General features: G+C 43.8%; 1 protein-coding gene across 2 annotated transcripts in view; it reads right to left on the bottom strand.

Annotated features, from left to right (window-relative positions):
• Positions 1-1,399: 1,399 nt before the first annotated feature.
• Positions 1,400-25,642, bottom strand: part of MGAT4C (MGAT4 family member C) — a 290,420-nt gene continuing 266,177 nt past the window's right edge. Inside the window, exons 5-6 of one of the 2 annotated variants that reach the window (XM_073620209.1) lie at positions 24,328-24,472; positions 1,400-3,283 (exon numbers count right to left, since the gene is read on the bottom strand). In XM_073620209.1, coding sequence (XP_073476310.1) covers positions 2,133-3,283; positions 24,328-24,472 — 1,296 coding nt within the window. In that variant the 3' untranslated portion in view covers positions 1,400-2,132. The remainder of the gene's footprint in view (positions 3,284-24,327; positions 24,473-25,642) is intronic. The other variant, XM_073620208.1, reaches the window with a different exon arrangement.

The raw sequence follows: 25,642 nt of genomic DNA, 5'->3' as shown, positions 1-25,642 counted from the left end.
ATCTGACACCACTGGCAGGTACATTTCATTTGATCTTCTATTCTCTCACCACACAGAACTCTGCTTGCCCAGGTATTGACTTTCTCAAAGTGTAATGGGGAGTGTCTAGTTCTACACCAGGATTTGGAGAGAATGCAGGGCAGTTCAAGGCAGCATTGCAGGAGGCAGAGCCTGCAGAAAGCATTCCATTTGGTTGCTTATTTTCTTTGCTTTCTTTGTACACATGATATTTTCTTGCTTCACATTTTTTTGTACCTTATTCCAAAGTACCTGACCATATATATATATTTCCAATATTAAAGGTCCCCTAAAGGGACAAAGATAATTTTTTTGACCTTATTGTACAGTTTTTTTTAAAGGGGTTGTAAAGGCTTTTTAAATTTGTTTTATCTTAATGCATTTTATGCATTCGGATAAAAAGCCTTCTGTGTGCATCACCCCCCCTAATACTTACCTGAGACCCATCTCTGTCCAATAATGTCCACGAGTGTCTCGGCCATCCGAGACTCTCCCTCCTGATTGGCTGAGAAACAGCAGCGGCACCATTGGCTCCCGCTGCTGTCAATCAAATTCGGCTAGCCAATCAGGAGAGAGAGGGGGCCAAGCCGGGTCATGTCTCCATGTCTGAATGGACACAGGGAGCTGTGATTCAGCTTATAGCAAGCTGCTTGCTGTGGCGGAACTCGACAGGAGGGAGGGGCCAGGAGCACAGAAGAGGCACCCGAGAAGAAGAGAATGTGGGCTGCTCTGTGCAAACTCAGTGCAACAGAGCGGGTAAGTATATTATGTTTGTTATTTTTATTTAAAAAAATTAAAAAACAAGACTTTACAATCACTTAAAGTACTGTACATGGTTTGGGACTGTTTATTTTTTCGTAATTACTTTCTTATTTCGATGATAGTATATGGGTTTGCAAAGGCATTTGGTACTCACAAAGCAGATTTATGTCCGTTGTGGCTATTGAAAAATACTTTTAAATGAGAGTTTGTGTGCCTAGAGTTTAGCAGTGGTTGAAGGTTTAATTCACAAGCTTGTAATGTCAAAAACATTGTTTGACTAGTAGTCTTTTATTTTTTTTTTTGGAGAGGCTTAATTGTGTACATTTTCTAGGGAACATTGCTTTCCCCCCATTTTCATAGCATTTTCTGCATTGCATGTTACTGTTGTATATGACTGCAGTGCATATGACTGTAATATCATGCAGAATTTATCTTTGCTCAGGACAGCAGTGTTGCTTACTCAACAGACTTTTGTTACTTTAAATATTAAGATTATCTGCAGATGATTCTGTGATCAATAATAGGTAAATTACTATTACTAGTGGGACCAAAGGTTAAATGTTTACCTAAGCTTTTTAATATGTTCCTCCAAAATTACTTGCCAGACACTCTGTTAGCATTGAAACCAAATTTTAATGAATTTAACTGTAGTAGCAGGTAGTTAAGCATAAAATAAAAATTATTTAACCACAGTGTTCAATCACAGTGCTGAATTAAAGTTTTTCTGTGCATAAAAATTTAAAGATAATGTAATTCTCCCTAAATTTTAGTAGAGAAACAAAATAGAGGTAGTAAAATACCAAAAAGACAATACAGTTATAAACACAGGACATAGGATGTAACCAAATAACACATATTATTCAATTTTCATGTTTATATTTTTTAAACGCATAAGTCTGTATTCTTCAAGAAATAAAAAATAATTTAGGCAAAAGAAGAAATGATGCTTCTGTTTTATAGAAAATAGAAAACATTCAAAAACACCAAGAAACTGAATTTTTTGCCTGACAGAAATAGTAAAATATAAATAGCCATCTCCTCCAGGTAATAGGATGAATAAACTAAAGTAGCATTTTCTCAGTTAGTTTAATGAATTGTGAATTGCTTCAAATATCCAGTCATGTGTAAGAAATGCTATATTCTTTAAAGCTTCTACACATGGCTGGGTGTTTGATGTGAATTTGGGATACAGGATCCCTGGACTAAGAGAATAAAATATAACTTTAGTATATCACTCTAATTTTTCACTTAAATTTAACATATTAGCAAAAGAGAAGTCCATTAGTGAAATAAGCCAGTTGGCACTCAACTGAAATGTCTTTCTTCCATAAGGAAGAAACATCACCATCTCATTAATTTGAGTCAATAGTCCAAACACTTATGCTTTTAATAATTAGCCATTCATTTTGGTTTTTAGTCACTAGAATTCGAATACAGTCAATGTTAAAAAGGACTTTATGATCTATGTTGTCCGTTTCAAAGTTCCCATCTTTGAATTCACCTAATCTAAGATAAGTAGTACACTTTTTGTTCCTTTTACTCCCAACTAGTCTTTCTCCAACTTCTAATATTCCATGATGCAAGATATCATTTTGGCGATCTTCTGTTCCTGTGCAGACTTTGATTTTGCTTATTTTGATAGGTTTTTCAAACACAATGTGATAAAAGTCACCACTAGAAGGAGTCTTTGCCCAGAAGTATTCTTCTGTACTGCTGTATGCTTTATGGACATCATAATTTTCAAAGACATTCATATTTGTGTTGAGGACTGAAGGTGGGTTATCGGGTATATCAAATGAGTCCTCCTCAAAGTCATCATCCTTCAGCTTATTCTCAGCACCTTTATAAGATGAATAATATCCCATATGCTGAAAAAGTGAAGGCTTAAATCGAATTGTTTCTTTCTGAGCTAAAAGGCTTCTGAAATGAATAAGCAGCCAATCGCAAGGCATTTCCTGGTAAAACATGAGTAAAAAATGGGCTAGACGTGGTAGATCATAAGTGTGATAGAGCTTGCCAATGTATCCTAGTTTTGAAAACTCCAAGGTGACCCAGTTTGACCCTTTCCGCGAGTTAATAACTTTTTTAATTGCTGTCAAAAAATTCTTAGAACACCTGACATCATCTTCCAGCATGAGATAATAATCAGAAAGGTTAGCACAAAAGTTTAATAGATAGGCATAGTCAACGTTTTGTTTGGATCTAAATTTGACTCTGGCATCAGGGTCATTGTAATTTCTTTTCAGACCTTCTAAGACAGGGTAGAATTGTACTGGAGTGTGGATAATTGCTAGTCTTCCAGCAATAATATGATGAGAGAATTTTCTTGATATATCTTGCACTATGCTTTCACACCAGCTCAGGTCAAACTCTGCTAAATGAACAACTACAGCTATTTCTTTCAGTTCTTCATAACTTGACTGTTCAAATACAGACTTAATAGTTTCAAGTAAATAATTCCCTTTTTTCCTTTTCACAGATGATAGTCCAATAGTAAGGAACCCTAAAAAAAAATAAAAAATAAAAATAATAATAAGTATTCATGTCAAATATGTTATACAGCATTTTCTTTTAAAGAACAAAAAAGCAAGTTGTACTGTTCTATGTACAATTTTTATCCTATTCTGAATAAATGTTTCTAAAATGACAACAATGCTGTTATTAAAGTAGTTGTAACCTTAAGGAGAGTTGAGAACATGTTCTCATGTCATCTAGCCTTCTTCCTAATCTGGGTTTATTTATTTTTTTACTTGCCTGTAATTGATTGTCTGCCTTTAAAAGAGCAGGTCACATGATCGCTTTCTGCTCCCAAGCAAGTCACGGACCAGCTGGTGGGTGTGCACACTGTGGGGCATAGATTGTCATTTCAGGAAATGGCACTTGCCACCGGTGTTCTGTCTCTGGAACAGCTAGCTAAACCTTCTTATTCCTATAACTGTAGATACCATATTTCTTTGATCTCAGCTTTATTAGAACAAGCCAGGTGAAATTTTTAAGTTCTCTAAGGAGTGATGGCGATAGATTGCGAAAGACATGACTTGCTTCCTGCAATGTGTTGAAAAGAATGGTGGATGGTTCACTTCCTGCCAAGATTCTACCCAGAATTCCCTGCTTGCTGACAACTTCCTTATTTACACATACAATAAACAATTAAACAGAACTGCAGCAATACCAAAAAGGAACGCTTGATGGAGCCTGCACACCACATATGATTGTCTTAAGTAAATTACTACACATTTTGCATGTAAATTTAACAACACAGGTACAAATAACCAGTATAAAACATCTGGTGGACAGAACACTCCCCGCCTGACAGCAAGTGATGTCACTAAAAGAGTTCTCCGTAGAGAGCTACAGGATAAGTTCAGTCACTGGTCTCAAGAATACTTTAACCTCATTCTGTTGAAAGATCTTGACCTTGACCTTACGGACACGATTATCCTTGCTTGGCAGTACTTTGGTGATCAAACCTAAAGGCCACATATTCCTTAGTGCCTGGCAATCTTTCATGAGCACAACATCACCAGGTTTAAGATTAAGCTTTTCAGTGTGCCATTTTCTCCTTACTTGTAGAGTAGATATATATTGCTCTCTCCACCAATTCCAGAAGGTATTGGCAAGGGTTTGTACTTGTCTCCATTGACGTTTGTAAAGGTCCTTCTCACAAAACTCTCCAGCTGGAGCACCGGCAAGACTAGTCTTTTGCGTGAGTAACATGGCAGGTGTGAGGACCACTGGATCTTCAGAGTCACTTGAAATGGATGTCTGGTGTTAATGATAGCTGTAACCTTTGCCATAAATGTCACTAAACATTTGTGAGTAAGTCTTGCAGTTCCTACTTGTAGGAGTCAAGAATTCTGCGGGCTATGCCTATCATCCTCTCCCAAACACCTCCCATGTGAGAAGAGTGAGGTGGGTTGAAGGTCCATGTGCAGTCTTGCTGTTCCAGCCTGGGTATGGTGTGTTCGGGAAGTGGTGCAAGTTCTGCTAGTTCTGCTTTCCTCATTACGAAACCTATGTGGCATTGTCCTTTAGTGTCTATGGTTTTCAGGTAAGCAGCAATTGCTTTAACAGAAGCATCCAAAAACACATAAAATCTTTTTGGTAAAGTCTTTGCATCTGAACGTCAGCAGAAGACAGAGGAGCATATGGTCGTAGAATTTTAAGGTTGAATAGAGCTGTTAGTGAGTCCTTCCACTCTAACCATAGGTTCTTCTTGTTGGTGGGGAGAGGGTGGTCCCAATCTAGTGACTCACAGGTTAAGTCTCTCAGTAGTGCTTTACCCTGGATGGTGACAGGTGCTGCAAAGCCTAAGGGATCATACAGGCTGTTTATGGTAGACAGGACACCTCTACGAGTAAAGGGTTTTTCTTCTGTGTTTACTTGGAAAGTAAATGTGTCAGATTTTAAGTCCCAAAGCAAACCAAGACTGCGTTGCATGGGAAGTGAGTCTGTGCCTAGATCTAAGTTATTTAACTCGTTAGAATGATCTTGGACAGGAAAGGCTTCTAAAACTTCTCTACTGTTGGAAGCAATCTTGTGGAGTCTTAAGTTGGAACAAGCAAGCATTGCCTGAGTTCTTTTGAGGAGACTGATTGCGGCTTCATTTGTGGGTAGTGATTTCAAGCAATCATCTACATAGAAATCCTTGTCCACAAACTGTCTGACATCTGACCCATACTCTGACTCTCCCACTCTAGCAGAATGTCTGAGGCCATATATACCAACTGCAGGGGAAGGACTATTGCCAAATATGTGCACCCTCATGATGTATTCTGTGATGTCTCCAGAGGGGTTGTTGTCCCTGAACCAGAGAAACCTCAGAAAGTTTCAGTGTTCTTCTTTAACAAGAAAGCAATAGAACATTTGCTGTATGTCCGCCATGAATGCAACTGAATCTTTGCAAAAGCGAAGAAGTACTCCTAATAGTCTGTTGTTAAGGTCAGGGCCAGAGGGGAGGACATCATTTAGAGAGACACCCTCATGTTTGGCACTGGAATCGAACACCACTCTAATCTGCCCTGGCTTCTTAGGGTGATAGACTCAAATATAGGTAAGTAACAGCATTCCTCTGAGTCTTTGAGGTTTGAGGCTATCTCAGCATGACCATTCTGGAATATTTTTCCATGAAGGAAAGGAAATGTTCTTTCATCTCCAGTTTTCTTTGAAGATTGTGTCTTAGGGAAGTGAAACGTTTATATGTTATTTCTCTGTTGTTAGGCAAATGTCGTCTTTGTGGTCTAAAGGGAAAAGGTGCAACTCAGCTATTAGTCCCGTCTTTCTCCATACTCCTTTCCATAACTTCTAAGAAGAGCCTATCCTCAATGGAAATTGCTACCTGGTTGTCTTCCTTTGTTCTCCTGAAAACTGTGCTTCCTAAGTTGCTTTGGTCATTGTCATAGGTATTGCTGTCACAGAGGGGACTTAGGAAGGGAAGAGGTACAGGATTGTTGTGTGGTAGCTCCTTTATGAGAATGTGATTTTGACAGGGTTGGAAAAGAGAAGGATGACCATTCTCGAGGGTACTAGTGAGCAGGTTATTAACAGATGCATGTTTGTGTGCACCTCCCAGGCAAACATCACCTATAATGACCCACCCGAGATCCAGTTTTTGGGCATATGGGGCATTTTTAGAACCGTAGATCAGTTTTCTTACTTTGTGGACTTGCAAGATATCTCCCTAGGAGTAAGATTATCTGAGCCTAATCATCTAGTTCTGGTATGAGATGTGCTATGTGATTCAAGTGAGTCTGGTGAGCTGCTACGTCTGGTGTTTGAATCTCTGATCTGTTGTCTGGCATCTGGTTGCACTCTATTATGGTAAGTAAGGGTAGGCATGTCTTATCATCCATAAATTCAATTTGTAGGCCATCAGCTCTTCTCCCCGCCGTTTCCACTGTACCTGCACAAGTCTTAAGGGAGTAAGGACTGCTGGGGCCTTTAAGGTTTAGAATGTCAAAAAACATAGATCTGGCTAGTGACTTATTACTCTGATCATCCAAGATGATGTAGAGCTTGACTGCTTTGTCCCTGCGTCCTTTTGGGTAAACTCTCACGAGACAGATTTTAGAGCAAGTTCTGCCACCTGTACTTCCTTTGCAAACTTCAGTGCACTGTGAAGTGATTGCTATGGTGTCTGTGCTAGAGTCTTTGGTCTCCCTGCCTTGCTCCTTATCCCTATGAACAGGTGGGAAAGTTCTTGGAGTAGGCCTTGGGTGTAGAGCGGTGTTGTGCTGTGTGCTGTCACATTCTGTACATTTGACACTGACCTTACAGTCCTTGGCGAAATGTGTGGACGAAGAACAGCACTTGTAACAGATGTTGTTCTCTTTGAGGAAAGCTTTGCGATCCTGGATGGTCTTTGTCCTGAATAGGGATGAGCCGAACACCCACCTGTTCGGTTCGCACCAGAACATGCGAACAGGAAAAAAGTTCGTTCGAACACGCGAACACCGTTAAAGTCTATGGGACACGAACATGAATAATCAAAAGTGCTAATTTTAAAGGCTTATATGCAAGTTATTGTCATAAAAAGTGTTTGGGGACCCGGGTCCTGCCCCAGGGGACATGGATCAATGCAAAAAAAAGTTTTTTCAGGAGCAGTGATTTTAATAATGCTGAAAGTCAAACAATAAAAGTGTAATATCCCTTTAAATTTCATACCTGGGGGGTGTCTATAGTATGCCTGTAAAGGGGCGCATGTTTCCCGTGTTTAGAACAGTCTGACAGCAAAATGACATTTCGAAGGAAAAATTCCATTTAAAACTACCCGCGGCTATTGCATTGCCGACAATACACATAGAAGTTCATTGATAAAAACGGCATGGGAATTCAACACAGGGAAACCCCGAACCAAAATAAAAAAAAAAAAAATGACGTGGAAGTCCCCCTAAATTCCATACCAGGCCCTTCAGGTCTGGTATGGATATTAAGGGGAACCCCGGCCAAAATTTAAAAAAAAAAATGACGTGGGGTTCCCCCTAAATTCCATAACAGACCCTTCAGGTCTGGTATGGATTTTAAGGGGAACCCCAAGTCAAAAAAAAAAACGGCGTGGGGTCCCCCCAAAAATCCATACCAGACCCTTATCCGAGCACGCAACCTGGCAGGCCGCAGGAAAAGGGGGGGACGAGAGTGCGGCCCCCCCTCCTGAACCATACCAGGCCACATGCCCTCAACATTGGGAGGGTGCTTTGGGGTAGCCCCCCAAAACACCTTGTCCCCATGTTGATGAGGACAAGGGCCTCATCCCCACAACCCTGGCCGGTGGTTGTGGGGGTCTGCGGGCGGGGGGCTTATCGGAATCTGGAAGCCCCCTTTAACAAGGGGACCCCCAGATCCCAGCCCCCCCCTGTGTGAAATGGTAAGGGGGTACTTACCCCTACCATTTCACTAAAAAACTGTCAAAAATGTTAAAAATGACAAGAGACAGTTTTTGACAATTCTTTTATTTAAATGCTTCTTCTTTCTTCTATCTTCCTTCATCTTCTTCTTCTTCTGGTTCTTCTGGCTCTTCTGGTTCTTCCTCCGGCGTTCTCGTCCAGCATCTCCTCCGCGGCGTCTTCTATCTTCTTCTCCTTGGGCCGCTCCGCACCCATGGCATGGGGGGAGGCTCCCGCTCTTCTCTTCATCTTCTTCTTCATCCTCTTCTTTTCTTCCTTCTTCTCTTCTTCATTTTCTTCTCCGGGCCGCTCCGCACCCATGCTGGCATGGAGGGAGGCTCCCGCTGTGTGACAGAGTCTCCTCGTCTGACGGTTCTTAAATAACGGGAGGCGGGGCCACCCGGTGACCCCACCCCCCTCTGACGCACGGTGACTTGACGGGACTTCCCTGTGACGTCACGGGGAATGCCACAGGGAAGTCCCGTCATGTCCCGTGCGTCAGAGGGGGCGGGGTCACCGGGTGGCCCCACCCCCCGTTATTTAAGAACCGTCAGACGAGGAGACGCCATCACACAGCGGGAGCCTCCCTCCATGCCAGCATGGATGCGGAGCGGCCCGGAGAAGAAAATGAAGAAGAGAAGAAGAGAAGAAGGAAGAAGAGAAGAGGATGAAGAAGAAGATGAAGAGAAGAGCGGGAGCCTCCCCCCATGCCATGGGTGCGGAGCGGCCCGAGGAGAAGAAGATAGAAGATGAAGCGGAGGAGATGCTGGACGAGAACGCCGGAGGAAGAACCAGAAGAGCCAGAAGAACCAGAAGAAGATGAAGGAAGATAGAAGAAAGAAGAAGCATTTAAATAAAGGAATTGTCAAAAACTGTCTCTTGTCATTTTTAACATTTTTGACAGTTTTTTAGTGAAATGGTAGGGGTAAGTACCCCCTTACCATTTCACACAGGGGGGGCCGGGATCTGGGGGTTCCCTTGTTAAAGGGGGCTTCCAGATTCCGATAAGCCCCCTGCCCGCAGACCCCCACAACCACTGGCCAGGGTTGTGGGGATGAGGCCCTTGTCCTCATCAACATGGGGACAAGGTGTTTTGGGGGGCTACCCCAAAGCACCCTCCCAATGTTGAGGGCATGTGGCCTGCTACGGTTCAGGAGGGGGGGGCCGCACTCTCGTCCCCCTCTTTTCCTGCGGCCTGCCAGGTTGCGTGCTTGGATAAGGGTCTGGTATGGATTTTTGGGGGGACCCCACGCCGTTTTTTTTTTGGCGCGGGGTTCCCCTTAAAATCCATACCAAACCTGAAGGGTCTGGTATAGAATTTAGGGGGAACCCCACGTCATTTTTTTTTTATTTTGGCCGGGGTTCCCCTTAATATCCATACCAGACCTAAAGGGCCTGGTATGGAATTTAGGGGGACTCCCACGTAATTTTTTTTTTTTTATTTTGGTTCGGGGTTTCCCTGTGTTGAATTCCCATGCCGTTTTTATCAATGAACTTCTATGTGTATTGTCGGCAATGCAATAGCCGCGGGTAGTTTTAAATGGAATTTTTCCTTCGAAATGTAATTTTGCTGTCAGACTGTTCTAAGCACGGGAAACATGCGCCCCTTTACAGGCATACTATAGACACCCCCCAGGTACGAAATTTAAAGGGATATTCCACTTTTATTGTTTGACTTTAAGCATTATTAAAATCACTGCTCCTGAAAAACGGCCGTTTTTAAAACTTTTTTTTGCATTGATCCATGTCCCCTGGGGCAGGACCCGGGTCCCCAAACACTTTTTATGACAATAACTTGCATATAAGCCTTTAAAATTAGCCCTTTTGATTTCTCCCATAGACTTTTAAAGGGTGTTCTGCAGCATTCGAATTTACCGCGAACACCCCAAATTGTTCGCTGTTCGGCGAACTTGCGAACAGCCAATGTTCGAGTCGAACATCAGTTCGACTCAAACTCGAAGCTCATCCCTAGTCCTGAAGGCTCTGCATTTCAGAAGAGGATGTGGCATCTTATGTAGAAGGCAGAACTTAGTAGGGTCGCTGTCTTGAACCTCTGGCTGAGACTCTGCCAATCTGTGGGAAGAAATTTTTGTGCACTGCTACTGGAGCTCTGAGTTGTTTAGGGACAGAAGAAGTGGTATAAGACACTGGAAAAATGAAGCTGGGGTCATCTTTCATTCCTGCTTGTCTGTCTACAAAGTCCACAAACTCACTAAAGGGTGGAAAAGGCACATTGTGTTTTCGTTTGTAGTTACAGCCATGCGTAATCCATCTTTCGTGTAACTCATAAGGAAGTTTTATAGGAGTTAATACCTCTAGGAGAGTCAAGATAAGAAAGGCCAGGTCAGTCTCCTTCTGCTTTAGCAACTTGTAACTCCATACACAGGTCATTGAATTCTCTGAGTCTTTGGTAACCTCTGCTAGGTATTTTTGGGAAGTCTTCTATTCTTTTAAACAGTGTACTCTCTATAGCCTCTGGTGAGCCATAACATCTATCCAGTCTGTTCCAGATGTTTACAAGGCCTATCTCAGGGTTTATGTTAATGTCTCTGATCCTTTTGGCATTTTCAACAGAATCATTGCCAAGCCACTTTATGAGGAGGTCTATCTGGTCCCTGCAGGATAGATCTAGACCTTGAACGGCACTCTGGAAAGAGGATTGCTACGCCCTGTAGTGTTGGGGGTGATCACTGAATTTGACAAGTCCTTGGGTAACTAACTCTCTTATGGCCAGGAACTTGGCAAAGTCTACAGTAGCCTGATGGACATTGGGGTAGGCTGTTGGTGTATTGTGGTGCGGTGTAAAGGCATACCTGGTAAAAGTCTCTTCTTTAGGCACGCTGGGTTCAAACCTGCATAAGGTTGGCAGTTCGTCCTGGCTCGTTGCATACACCTTTGGAGTGAAGACTGGTGTTTGATGCTTGTATGAAGGCTGGGTACCTTGTGGAGTAGAAGGTTTGGTTGGAACTGGAAAGTCTGGAACTCTGTCAGATTTTTCTTGCTTGTAGCACTGGGGTCCCAGGTTGTCTTGTTGCTGCTTTATTTGATGTGACTCACTGATGTCATGTTTGATTTCCTGTTGTGGGATGCTGCTTGGGTCCCAGTGCTGGTAGACATAATCTGATGTGCGTTGTGAAGAAACTTGTTGGTGCTCTTCTAGACCCGGTATGCTGCTGCCTAGTCTTGGTTTATCATAGACGGCTGCTTCTAAAGCTTCTGCTTCTGTAATGGCGGCGGCAGCGTCTCTTTCTACTGCCAGTCTCTCCATGTTAGCTTCTAAGATAGCTTGCTGCAATTTCAGAGATGCTTCCTGCTGGGCTAGCTCTTCTTCCAGGCGTATTCTTTCCATCTCACGCTCTTGTTCCATGCATACTCTTTCTTGCTCCAAGCGTACTCTTTCTTTCTCTCTCTCTTGCTCCCATCTCACCTTTTCTGCATCAAGGCGGGCCTTTTCTTTTTTCATATGCAACTCTGGCTTTTGCTGCTAAGGCTTTTGAACGGGTGATAGCTGCTGCATTTGCGACAGATGACTTAGATGAGCTTGCTCGTGAAAGTGTTTTGTAAGAAGATATCCCACTGTGAGACATGGCTGCGGGGAAGAAGCTGTCTTGCTGTATAGAGACCATTCTAGTGTCATTGCTGCTTGACAGATCTCTCTCTGTGTAGCGGGCTGCTTGCTTCGCCTGCCGCAGGCCTGTATCTTTAAGGCTTCTGACTGTATGGATACTGTGTAGCCCTGGGCTGTGCAGACTTCCGAAGTCAGCTTATCTTCCTTCAGAGGTCAGCTTAAAAATTTCACTGTTCTGTCTCTGGGACAGCTAGCTAAATCTTCATATCCCAATAACTGTAGATACCATATTTCTTTGATCTCAGTTTTATTAGAACAAGCCAGGTGAAATTTTTAGGTTCTCTAAGGAGTGATGGTGATAGATTGCGAAAGACATGACTTGCTTCCTGCAATGTGTTGAAAAGAATGGTGAATGGTTCACTTCCTGCCAAGATTCTACCCAGAAATCCCTGCTTGCTGACAACTTCCTTATTTACACATACAATAAACAATTAAACAGAACTGCAGCAATACCAAAAAGGAACACTAGATGGAGCCTGCACACCACATATGATTGTCTTAAGTAAATTACACATTTTGCATGTAAATTTATCAACACAGGTACAAATAACCAATATAAAACATCTGGTGGACAGAACAGCCGGGTGTCAGCGTTTCCAAAGCAATGAGAAAACAAGTGCACCCAGGGCCTACACAGGAGGGGAAGAGCGACTGGTGGGGAGGAGTGGCTGGAATGCACAATAACACAAGCCAGGAGTGATGGGTGGGGGGTGGCGGCTTAGTGCTGAATATGGAAGGTACAGGCATGCTGTGCTCTTGAATAGCGTGGATCGGCGACCATGCTAGCATGGATCGGCAGCCATGCTAGTGTGGTTCGCTCAGGAGGAGGGACACAGGCAGGGTCAACCAGGTATTACACAACATTGGCAGCCTAAAAAAATTGTGATATTAAGGAGCACATCAATATACATTAAAGAGTCAGTGACACAATTTTTTTTAGGTTTACAAACACTTTAAATATACACATCTATAGCTGCTCATACACAAGTGCCAACCACCTGCATACATGTACAAGTGTGGCTGTCAAACAATGGCATCTTGCATCCTAAGTGAACTGATAATTGAGTTGATATATGTCAGATTGGATAGCTGATGGCCGCCTATAGGTTTTTCAAATATTGGCATTGAAGGTTTCCTTTTATACCACTAATTTGCATATTTATTAGTATATATGTAAAACTGAAGTTAGACCTTTCAGAATACACATCATAATGCTTCATTAGGGTAAACCTCTTGAAGGAGCAGATAGCTCCTAGTGGATACCCTCTCCATTCTCTGGCCATCTCTACCACTTCCGCCTCGCAGTCTATGTTGGTCAGCGTGAACTTCCTGGTTACACACTGGGCGTCCATGCCCCAATCCCATAGGCACTTTGGAAAACTGGTGGCCCCTGCAGGACTGAGCGAGTGGCAGATGCCCTCCCCACTGACAAGCACATTCCTTCTGTCGTCCTATGAGTGCTTTTAATCTTGTGTCAATAAATCCACGTTTTTAATGCTGCGCTGAGGTGGCACTTCTTTTATTTTCATTAATATTAAGAAGACTAAATACAAAAGATTGTAGGGATGAGCTTTGTGCTTGGGTCTAACATGAGTTTGACCCATACCCAGCCTGTTTGTAGTTACACAAACCATTGAACAAACTGGACATATTTGGCTAGTTCATCCCCTTCTAAATCTCTGCTGCTGAAATGCAAACAAAGCATCTGGTGATCCCAGGCGACATCATTGACACAATATGGTCATGAAAATATTTGGTCAATTACATCACCTAGGACCTCCAGTAGGGATGAGCTTCGTGTTCGAGTCGAACCCATGTTCGACTCGAACATCGGCTGTTCGATCGTTCGCCGAATTGCGAACATTATGGGCCGTTCGCGCTAAATTCGTGTGGCGCGTCACGGCCCATAATTCACTGCGGCATCGCAGTGCATTGCTGGCTGATGATTGGCCAAGCATGCACTATGACCCGCATGCTTGGCCAATCACAGCGCCGTCAGTAGAGAGAGCTGTAATTGGCCAAAGCCAGGGTGGCTTTGGCCAATTATGGCTCAGGGGATTTAGTACACACCCCACACTATATAAGGCCGCCTGCACGGCGGCCCTGTGTAGTGTGTGTTCCGGTGTGCTGAGAGATAGAGAGAGAGAGAGACAGTGTCATTTGATTTGAGTTAGATAGATTAGGCAGAACAGTCAGTCAGTTAGCTGCACTTACAGTGTATTGTGTATATATATGCATCCCAGGTGTTGCATATATATATATATACACTGTATTCAGTTTAGCTAGATCCGTTCCTGTTATCTTCTATCTAGACTATTTACATTTAATGCAGTGCGTCCTGCTCACAGTGTTCAGCTAGATCCGTTCCTGTTATTTACATTTAGTGCAGTGCGTCCTGCTCACAGTGTTCAGCTAGATCCGTTCCTGCTATTTACATTTAGTGCAGTGCGTCCTGCTCACAGTGTTCAGCTAGATCCGTTCCTGCTATTTACATTTAGTGCAGTGCGTCCTGCTCACAGTGTTCAGCTAGATCCGTTCCTGCTATTTACATTTAGTGCAGTGCGTCCTGCTCACAGTGTTCAGCTAGATCCGTTCCTGTTATCTTCTAGACTATTTACATTTAGTGCAGTGCGTCCTGCTCACAGTGTTCAGCTAGATCCGTTCCTGCTATTTACATTTAGTGCAGTGCGTCCTGCTCACAGTGTTCAGCTAGAGCCGTTCCTGCTATTTACATTTAGTGCAGTGCGTCCTGCTCACAGTGTTCAGCTAGATCCGTTCCTGTTATCTTCTAGACTATTTACATTTAGTGCAGTGCGTCCTGCTCACAGTGTTCAGCTAGATCCGTTCCTGCTATTTACATTTAGTGCAGTGCGTCCTGCTCACAGTGTTCAGCTAGATCCGTTCCTGTTATCTTCTAGACTATTTACATTTAGTGCAGTGCGTCCTGCTCACAGTGTTCAGCTAGATCCGTTCCTGTTATCTTCTAGACTATTTACATTTAGTGCAGTGTGTCCTGCTCACAGTGTTCAGCTAGATCCGTTCCTGTTATCTTCTAGACTATTTACATTTAGTGCAGTGCGTCCTGCTCACAGTGTTCAGCTAGATCCGTTCCTGTTATCTTCTAGACTATTTACATTTAGTGCAGTGCGTCCTGCTCACAGTGTTCAGCTAGATCCGTTCCTGTTAAATTCCTACTGACAGGCAGGCTTGTCTGGTTACAGTATATAAAGCTACCTGAAGAAAATTACAGGTGTTCTATTTGATCCTATTAGTACCACGGTCAGGCAGCTAGACTATTTACATTTAGTACAGTGCGTCCTGCTCACAGTGTTCAGCTAGATCCGTTCCTGTTATCTTCCTACTGACAGGCAGGCTTGTCTGGTTACAGTATATAAAGCTACCTGAAGAAAATTACAGGTGTTCTATTTGATCCTATTAGTACCACGGTCAGGCAGCTAGACTATTTACATTTAGTACAGTGCGTCCTGCTCACAGTGTTCAGCTAGATCCGTTCCTGTTATCTTCCTACTGACAGGCAGGCTTGTCTGGTTACAGTATATAAAGCTACTTGAAGAAAATTACAGGTGTTCTATCCCAGCTTAGTGCAGCTACAGGCCATTAGTATGTCTGGAAGGCCAAGAAGGAGAGGCAGACAGTCACAAGCCAATAAGAGAGGGCAAGCAGGCTCTGTGTCTAGTGCTGGTCGTGGAGACGGTGCATCCTCATCAGCACGTGGCCATGGGACACGCTTGGCCTTTTTTTTGGCAGCTGGCCGTGTTGAGCCGCAACATGCGGAAGACTTGGTTGAGTGGATGACCAAGCCGTCCTCATCCTCCTCATCCTCTCTCACCCATGCCCAGGGTGCTTTGTCTGGCAAAGCAGCGGCCTCTTCCCTCAGCTCAATGTCATCAGTGACTCCTTCCCTAGCTCCACCATGTCCTCATGAGGATTCCCTCGAACTGTTTGACCACAGTGTTGGGTACATGCTCCAGGAGGATGCCCAGCGTTTGGAAGGCTCTGATGACGATACTGAGCTCGATGAAGGCAGTAACATGAGCACGGACAGAGGGGGTGCCCAAGAAGGACAGCAATCTGGCAGTCATGCTCCCCCTGCTGCAGCATACTGCCAGGTTTGCTCCAGTGATGAGGAGGGAGGGGATGATGAGGTCACTGACTCAACGTGGGTGCCTGATAGGAGAGAGGAGGAGGAGGAGGAGGAGGAGGCGGCGGCACATCACCAACGAGGCAGGATGCCCTCCAGGGGCCAGCCTAAGGGCAGCACATTGACTGCATCACACCCCAAAGCTCCACATGTGCAGGGCGCTGCAGTCTCTGCGCGTTATTCAAAAAGTTCTTTGGTGTGGGCCTTTTTTGAGACGAGTGCATCAGATCGCACCGCTGCTATTTGCAACATATGTCTCAAGCGTATCTTGCGTGGCCAAAACATCTCCCGCTTGGGTACCACATGCTTGACCAGACATATGTTGACCTGCCATGCAGTTCGTTGGCAAGCGTATCTAAAAGACCCACACCAAAGAACAAAGAGGATCTCTCCTTGCTCCTCATCAGCTGAGATTTCCAACCCCACTAGACCTTCAGTCCTCTCTGAGACCTGCAGTGAGAGGAATGAAGGTGTAGAATTAGGTGTGTCACAGCCAAGTACTTGTGGGCAATCTGCTTTTGGTACACCGACGTCAGATTGTACCAGGCAAATTTCCCTGCCCCAGCTGCTGCACCGCCGAAAGAAGTTTGCTCCCAGCCATCCACATGCCCAGCGGTTGAATGCTAGCTTGGCAAAATTGCTAGCACTTCAACTGCTGCCTTTTCAGTTGGTAGACTCTGCCCCCTTCCGTGAGTTTGTGGAATGTGCGGTTCCTCAGTGGCAGGTACCCAAATGCCACTTTTTCTCACGGAAGGCGATTCCGGCTCTCTACCGGCATGTGGAAGGCAATGTCCATGCCTCGCTGGACAGGGCGGTCAGCGGTAAGGTGCATATTACCGCTGACTCATGGTCCAGCAGGCATGGACAGGGACGTTACCTTAGTTTCACGGCGCATTGGGTGACTCTGCTGGCAGCTGGGAAGGATGCAGGACAAGATGCAGTAGTGTTGGAGGTTGTTCCGCCACCACGCCTCCAAAATGCTGATTGTGACACACCTCTCTCCTCCACCCCCTCCTCTTCTTCCTCCATGGCCTCTTCCTCGGAACCAGCGGTGCTCCGTAGTCGTTCAAGGGGCTACGCAAGTATGCAGGCCAAAAGATGCCATGCGGTGCTTGAGCTGGTGTGCTTGGGGGACAGGAGCCACACTGGGGCAGAGGTTCTGTCAGCTCTGCAGGGGCAGGTTCAGAGGTGGTTGACGCCACGCCAACTTAAGGCAGGAATGGTGGTTTGCGACAATGGCACCAACCTCCTCTCTGCCCTCCGACAGGGACAAATGACCCATGTGCCCTGTTTGGCTCACGTCCTTAACTTGGTGGTGCAGCGGTTCTTGGGCAGGTACCCGGGCTTACAGGATGTCCTGAGGCAGGCCAGGAAAGTCTGTGTGCATTTCCGCCGGTCATATAATGCCAGTGCTCGGCTGACGGACCTCCAAAAGGAGTTTAACCTGCCCAAGAACCGCCTAATCTGTGACATGCCCACCAGGTGGAACTCAACGTTGGCCATGCTGCAGCGGCTGCACACGCAGCAGAGGGCCATCAATGAGTACCTGTGCGACTATGGCACCAGGACAGGGTCAGGGGAGCTTGGTTTTTTTTCCCCACGCCAGTGGGCCATGATCAGGGATGCATGCACTGTCTTGTCACCATTTGAGGAGGCCACAAGGATGGTGAGCAGTGACAGTGCATGCATCAGTGACACTGTCCCCCTTGTCCACCTGTTGGAGCACACGCTGCGTGGAATAATGGACAGGGCACTTGAGGCAGAACAGAGGCAGGAAGAGGAGGACTTCCTTAGCTCTCAAGGCCCCCTTTATCCAGACAGTGTTCCTGCGTGCCCGCCGATCACACAGGAAGAGGACGAGGAGGAAGAGGAGGAGGAGGAAGATTGTGTCAGTATGGAGGTGGAGCCTGGCACTCAGCATCAGCAGCAGTCTTTAAGGGATCAGTCCCAAGAAACACATGGACTTGTACGTGGCTGGGAGGAGGTGGCTGCGGACCATGTCGTTCTTAGTGACCCAGAGGACTCCGGACCGAATGCCTCAGCAAACCTACGCTGCATGGCCTCCCTGATCCTGCAAAGCCTGCGTAAGGATCCTCGTATTCGTGGTATCAAGGAGAAGGACCAATACTGGCTGGCAACCCTCCTTGATCCACGTTACAAGGGTAAGGTTGCGGACCTTATCTTGCCATCGCAGAGGGAGCAGAGGATGAAACATCTTCGGGAGGCCTTGCAGAAAGGTCTGTGCAACGCGTTCCCAGAGACTGGGAGGTTACAAACTCCTGTTTCTGGACAACGTGTTGCTGAGGCTTCAGTCAGTCAAAGAAGGAGCGGTGGAGAAGGTGGCCGTCTGACCGATGCGTTCAGACAATTTTTTGGTCCGCAGCCCCAAGGTATGATCGGTTCCAGCAACCATCGCCAGCGTCTGTTTTACATGGTGCAGGAATACCTAGGGGCAAGATCAGACTTGGACACCTTTCCCACCGAAAATCCTCTGGGTTACTGGGTCTTGAGGATGGATCACTGGCCAGAGCTTGCACAGTATGCAATTGAGCTACTGGCCTGTCCTGCATCCAGCGTTCTTTCGGAACGCACATTCAGTGCTGCTGGAGGCGTGGTAACCGATCACAGGGTGCGTCTGTCCACCGACTCGGTCGATCGGCTGACCTTCATAAAAATGAATGAGTCTTGGATCACCACCAGCTACCAAGCACCTGATGCTGATGTAACCGAATAATTTTTTTTGAAATCTCAGATCCCTTCAAAGACTGCCTATGCTGATGCTGAGTGACTATCCCTGAGTAATTATCCTCTTCCTCCTCAATCATCACGCTGATAGCTTGTAAGAACATTTTTGGTTCTGGGCGCCACCACCAGTGCCTAAGGCACAATTTTTCAGCCCCTGTTTAACAGGGGCGTGTAATTACAATTTTTGATGTAATACTTTGCAGCAGGGCTCATTCCTGCATTCCAACTAGAGTGTCTGTGAGGGGTTGCAGTGTTGTGGCACCAGCACCAGTGCCTAAGGCCCAATTTTTCTGCCCCTGTCTAACAGGGGCGTGTAATTACAATTTTTGATGCAATACTTTGCAGCAGGGCTCGTTCCTGCGTTCCAACTAGAGTGTCTGTGAGGGGTTGCAGTGTTGTGGCACCAGCACCAGTGCCTAAGGCCCAATTTTTCTGCCCCTGTCTAACAGGGGCGTGTAATTACAATTTTTGATGCAATACTTTGCAGCAGGGCTCGTTCCTGCGTTCCAACTAGAGTGTCTGTGAGGGGTTGCAGTGTTGTGGCACCAGCACCAGTGCCTAAGGCCCAATTTTTCTGCCCCTGTCTAACGGGGGCGTGTAATTACAATTTTTGAAGCAATACTTTGCAGCAGGGCTCGTTCCTGCGTTCCAACTAGAGTGTCTGTGAGGGGTTGCAGTGTTGTGGCACCAGCACCAGCGCCTAAGGCCTAATTTTTCAGCTCCTGTTCAACAGGGGCATGTAATTACAATTCTTGATCTAATATTTCACAGCAGGGCCCTGTGAGGGCTTACAGTGTTGTGGCCACAGCAACACCTAAGGCCCAAATTTCTGCTGAGTATATAGGGCAGGACCCTACTTTCAAACATCTAACTTACAAACGACTCCTACTTGCAAACGGAAGGAGACAACAGGAAGTGAGATGAAATCTACCCCTAGGAAGGGAAATTCTCTCCTGTAAGTGTTAATATGGGAAAACAATTTCTCCTTTCCACTGATGCTTTCCAATCCTTGTTCCACAAAAAAACCCAAATTTTCAAAAAACATTTTTCATTGGGACAAAAAAGTGAGGTGAAATCTTCTGAAGAGGAGGAAAGACAGCAAAACAAATGTCACAGGGGTGATAACCCTTCCCTATGTTTTCCAAAAAGCTTAGAAAAGATTTTTTGGCTGGAGCTAAACACGTTAAAAATGTTCAAAATTACAAACAGATTCTACTTAACAACAAACCTACAGTCCCTGTCTTGTTTGCACCACCTGTATACTGCTGTTCAGAGTATATAGGGCCTGGTGGCCCCACACCTTTCCTTATTTTAATTTGGGTGCGGGGTTCCCCTTAATATCCATACAAGACCCAAAGGGCCTGGTAATGGACTGGGGGGTACCCATGCCGTTTGTCTCACTGATTTTCATCCATATTGCCATGACCCGACATGACATTAAACCCGCAAGCAGTTTTAAATGAGATTTTTTCCTTTAAAAATGACATTTGGTGCAGGGACTGTTCTAAACATGGGAAACACGCGTCACTTTACAGGCATACTATAGACACCCCCCAGGTACGATATTTAAAGGAATATTTCACTTTTTTTTTTTTTACTTTAAGCATCATTAAAATCACTGCTCCCGAAAAAACGGCCGTTTTTAAAAGTTTTTTTTGCATTGATACATGTCCCCTGGGGTAGGACCCGGGTCCCCAAACCCTTTTTAGGACAATACCATGCAAATTAGCCTTTAAAATGAGCACTTTTGATTTCGAACGTTCGAGTCCCATAGACGTCAATGGGGTTCTAACGTTCGTGCGAACTTTCGGTCCGTTCACGGGTTCTGGTGCGAACCGAACCGGGGGGTGTTCGGCTCATCCCTAACCTCCAGCTGTTTGCTGACATTCTAGCACTGCCAGTGATTCTGTCATCTGTGAATAGTAGTGAGCCAACATCATTGTGCAGTGGCTCATTGTGAAAACATCATCAGGTGTTGGGTCATCATGACTAGTTCTATGTTGCTGGGTGGCACGATTGATGCTGAATTTACATTGTGTACATTATTTCCATTTATTTATTATAAAATACCTTTTTCACTATTTATTTTTGAAAGGGGGGGGAGTTATGAGGTACGAATGACCCTAGAGAAGGGCAAAAATAACTTGGCCCACTTAATAAAAAAGGTGTCTTGCAATTGCAAAGCTTCACTGTCCCTCACGCAAGAAACCACCCCAATGCTGAAGGTCATCTGGCCCTAGTGTCATGTGTTTGCTATCCCCTATTTTCCAGCCACCCAGGCTGCATGCATATATAAGTGGTATGAATTTTAAGGTGAACCCTACACCTAATCAGAAAAAAGGGGTTCCCTTTAAAATTCATACCAGACCATTATGCAAACATGTAGCCTGGGTGGCCAGGAAAAGGATGCCCCCCACCCTTCCTGAAACACACTAGGCCATATATTTTTCAACATTGGGAGAGTATCATGCAAGGGGTGTGTGGTAAGCCGCCCATCCCTTGCAAGGTACAAAGGATTTGTTCCCACCTCCAATCTCCAAGGGAATATGGTGGTTTGTTGGAAAGACTTATGGGAATCTGGAAGCCCTTTTATAATAAGTATCCCCATTTATTAAAAAGAAAAAAGAAAAAAAAAATTAAATCCAGCATCAATCATGTCATCTAACAATGTACATTCATCGCCAATCATGACAATCGACTACAATGTTTCCTTGTCACCCACTGATGTTTCTTTATCAATATAATGCACTACCTGAAAATGATGACCCATCCTGCATCTGAGGCTAATTGACAAAATCTCAGATGCTGCTGGAATGTAAACAACATCACTATGGATCTTTCCTGAGGTCATTGACCAAATACCATACTAAAAGATGTTACCCAAGACCCATTGGGCTATTGTTTATGAACAGCAGCTGTTATTTAGCTGTGTTAATGCTTCAAGGCAACATTGTTTGGTGGTAGGTCATTGTGGTGAAGAAAAAAAGTCATTAGTTGGCAAGTTCAGGAAGGTGGGGGATGCATACATGCTGGACCCCCAAGATGCATGCCTGGATTAGGATTTGGCATGCATTTTAGAGGTCACCCACACTGGTAATTTCCCATTTTTTAAATGTCTGTTTTAAAGGTTACATTATAATACTCTGTAACTTTTCATGCGGTTTAAAAGCATCTCCAAGCATGTTATTTAAAAGATTTGTGTATTTTCAGTGTTGTCCTTTTAAGCCACATGAAAAGGTTATTTTCCTGCTTAACACAAAAACATGCATTACTACATGTCCCCCATTGTTGTGACCTGCTACCCATGCCCTTTTTAACAATACCTTGCAAATTAGTCTTAAAAAGGTCAGAAAAAATGCAAGATTTGGCTCTTATAGACATTACATTATGACATGTTTCATGGACTTCCTGCGTGGATCATAGAAGCTACTGAGAACATAGCTTTGCCCAGTTCCCTCATCCCTAAAAAATTGTATTACTCCTTACATTTTGAAAACATGCTTGAAAATGAACAATTATCTCTAGAATGTTGGAAAACCAAAGTACATCTCTTTCATACACAAAATAGTAGATGCAAACATTTTTAAAGCCTTTATAAACTAATAGACACGGTTTTATGTGTGTGCAATTATCTCTAAAATACATCTGACATTATATTAATAACTAAAGTCAGCTTGAACATATTTACCACATTTTGTTGTATATACAAAAGTCATTGTTCCAATAGTAAATTGATGCTACTGATATTGTTTGTAATTTTGTTTGAATTTCCTATCTTTCTTCATCCTCAAGGTGTCACCATTGCTACTGCAGATGATCTAGTAGTATGTGCCCTTCAATTTGTTTCAGTTTATACAACAGACATCAAAATGTGTTGTGATGGCACTTATTCCTAAATTGGCTTGTTCTTGTACAAAATATAAGCTTTCCATAAACCAAAAAATCCTTTCCCAGTTCTGAAATTGTACTGTTAATGATTACAATGTTGTCTACTGATCTTATTTGTTAAAACCCCCACTAGTCCAAAAAGAGTAAGACCGATATATATTCTGTGATGTTTACCATTTTTAAAAACAAGGTTTCCTTTTTTGCAAAGGAATGTTTGAATTCTACATAAAACTGATGTAGGAAGCTTCAAACTGTAAAGCAGATCAAAAAAATGTTGTTTTAAATTAGCACAGCAAAGCAAAACCTGTCTAATTGTCATGCAGTAAATAACATGCCTACATAAGCATTAATTCCATTCAGATTGTTCTCCAAACATACAATTTTATTTATTTTGAAGCCTTGCCATAGAAGGACTCAAAAGAGATATTTTAGTTATGGGTAAATTCTATTGGAAAAGATCGACCCAACTATTTATTCCCTGAGTAATTTTGGTAACAAAATCGCCTCGCCATAACTTCTGCCTTAAATTCCCCCTATCTTGACATGCTGGAGGTTCACAAGACCCTATTCACATTTCTTCTTCTTCATTTCAATTTTTCATGATTTAGCAATCTCCTAGTTAGGTTGCTAGATTGTCAGGCAAATGTAGTTCTTTTTGGCTCCTCTATAATCATTGGAGCAGTTGTTGACTTCTTTTGGCGGTTCTGAATTTCACAGGCTGCAGGTTTAATTGCTCTCCCTTGCCTTCTAGAAAGTTCTGGAAAAAGGAGTAGAGCGAGGCTAATGGGCAGCATGAATATTTATTTAATTGCAGCCAATCCATGAGGAGGTGTGCTCAGAAGGTGGCTGAGGGTCACACAAATAATAAGAGCTTCAGAAAAGCATTGTCTTACTGTTGAAAGGATTCAACCTATTCAGGTGGGGAAATACCCCCTGCCTCCAGCCATTCTGCTGTTCAAAGTTGTTGTTCATCAAGGTCCCAGCTGTGGCAGAGCTGGGGACCTATACCTGGAAGTTTCTTTGACACCCTATGGATCCAATCCCTACAGCCTCACTGAAGGGCACCTGGAGGAAGCTTCTCCCCTGGCCTTGTGAGTACTTCTTTACTGCAAGATCTGGGTGACTGTGTTCTATTGGAATTGCTGGGCCATGTAGTTCCTTTCTTGAGAGGTACATACTGATTAGACCCCTTTAGTTTCTTGGAAAAACTGTACACTAAGTTTGGACTAAGCAGTTCCTCTCTTGAGAGGTTCATACAGCATTCTCCTCCAGTTTCTGGTTGAAGAATCATCCTCTGGACCTGAGTTAAGTAGTTCCTCTCTTGAGGAGTATATAACTCTGGCCTCTCATGGAAGGGTTGTCCCCTGAGCAGAAGAACCATCCCTGAAGTTTGCAAGATAGAGATGTGTGAGCACTTTGTGTAAGTGTGCCTGGACTGTGTGTGCTGGGAGCCTCTGTACTAGCGAGGGAGAAGTCTGGTCATCATCATCTGTGCTGGAACTGTACAGTGACTGTACTTTTGACTATTATCTTCCAGTAGCCCTTTTGGGGGTACTGCTACAATAAAATCAACTTCATTAAAAAAACACAAGGAATGTGCAACCCCTTTGTACAGGTGTGCAAATATTGGAACGCAAACAAAGACATTTACTTCAAGAGCCCCAAAGAGATTAACTTTTGAGCCGTTTATTTGAAAGGATCCTTTAATCTGAAAATTTTAGGTTTATATTACCGGTACTTACTCTTTCTTGAAACAGGTATTCCTGCTAATATGCGATATGTCACATTTAAAGATGATGAGAAATTAGAGAAATCTCGTATTGTATAGACATATTGATCTGCATTGAATTGCTGAGTTGAAGCTTCTTTAAGCCTTTTATCTTCTTCCTAAATATAAGTAGAAAGTAACAAACTATTCAATTACCAATTGCACAGCAAATCTTGTATTCTTCTTAGCGCTATATGTAAATAATTTATGTAAAGTGATAACTTTATTGCAGTTGTTAAAAAAAGCTCTTTATACAAAACAATTGGGTCGCCATTCCCACAGCAGTCATACATATACCATATGGAAGAACTGAGAAGAGTAAGATGTCTGATGCCCTAAATATTTTGCTTTATGCCTCTTGTGTTATTTATAGCACAAAATTCCTTCAGGACATCATCATTCAGGTCTACATATTGGTTTCTCATGAATAGATACACATTTAGATTTACTTTGTACTGTCATCCCCAACTTTATGGTTACTACATTTGTGTAAAGCATCTTAATGTGATTGTGCAGTGCATAAGCATCAAAGTTAGAACTACTGCTATCAGTATTTAGCACTCACTAACAGACCCCCCCCCACCCGCAATACAAGTCTGTGTGAGGACTTTTGTGAGGAGAGATGTGGTGGCTGTTACTCAGTTCTGTCAGCACAGTGCACTGGACCAAGAGAGCAGGAAATACAATTTTTACTAATTTAAGTTACTTTTAAACAAAAAAAAGTCACCAATAATAACATTTAGGAGTACAGGACCTTTAAAGAGGTGTGAGACTTTATTGAGCTTTCACTGTCATCCAAAGCAGAGTCTGACTGTCCTGCTATTTCCATCTCTCTGCTATGGCTGAATGTAGACTCCGTGTAGACAGAGACATTAGGGGAGATTAACTAAAATGGGTGAGCACAGAATCTGGTGCAGGTATGCATAGTAACCAATCAGCTTCTAGGTTTTGTTGTCAAAGGTTAATTGAAAAAGCTGAAGTTAGAAGCTGATTGGCTACTACATAAAGTTGCACCGCATTCTGTATGCACCAGTTTTAGTAAATCTCCCCCACTGACTAATAAGGGCATTCTACTTACTCAGAACACACCCATAGCCACAGCAGAGAGCTGAAAACACAAGGAATTAGCAGGATGGTAAGCAGGGATCTCCAAACTACGGCCCTCCAGCTGTTATGGAACTACACATTCCATGAGGCATTGTAAAACTTTAACATTCATAGACATGACTAGGCATGACGGGATTTGTAGTTTTTGAACAACTGGAGGGCCATAGTTTTGAGACCCTTGC

This window comes from Aquarana catesbeiana, linkage group LG03 (assembly GCF_042186555.1).
Source record: "Aquarana catesbeiana isolate 2022-GZ linkage group LG03, ASM4218655v1, whole genome shotgun sequence".
NCBI lineage: Eukaryota > Metazoa > Chordata > Amphibia > Anura > Ranidae > Aquarana > Aquarana catesbeiana.
Note: the sequence above shows the minus strand (reverse complement) of the source record. Positions and strands in the feature narration are given on the sequence as shown.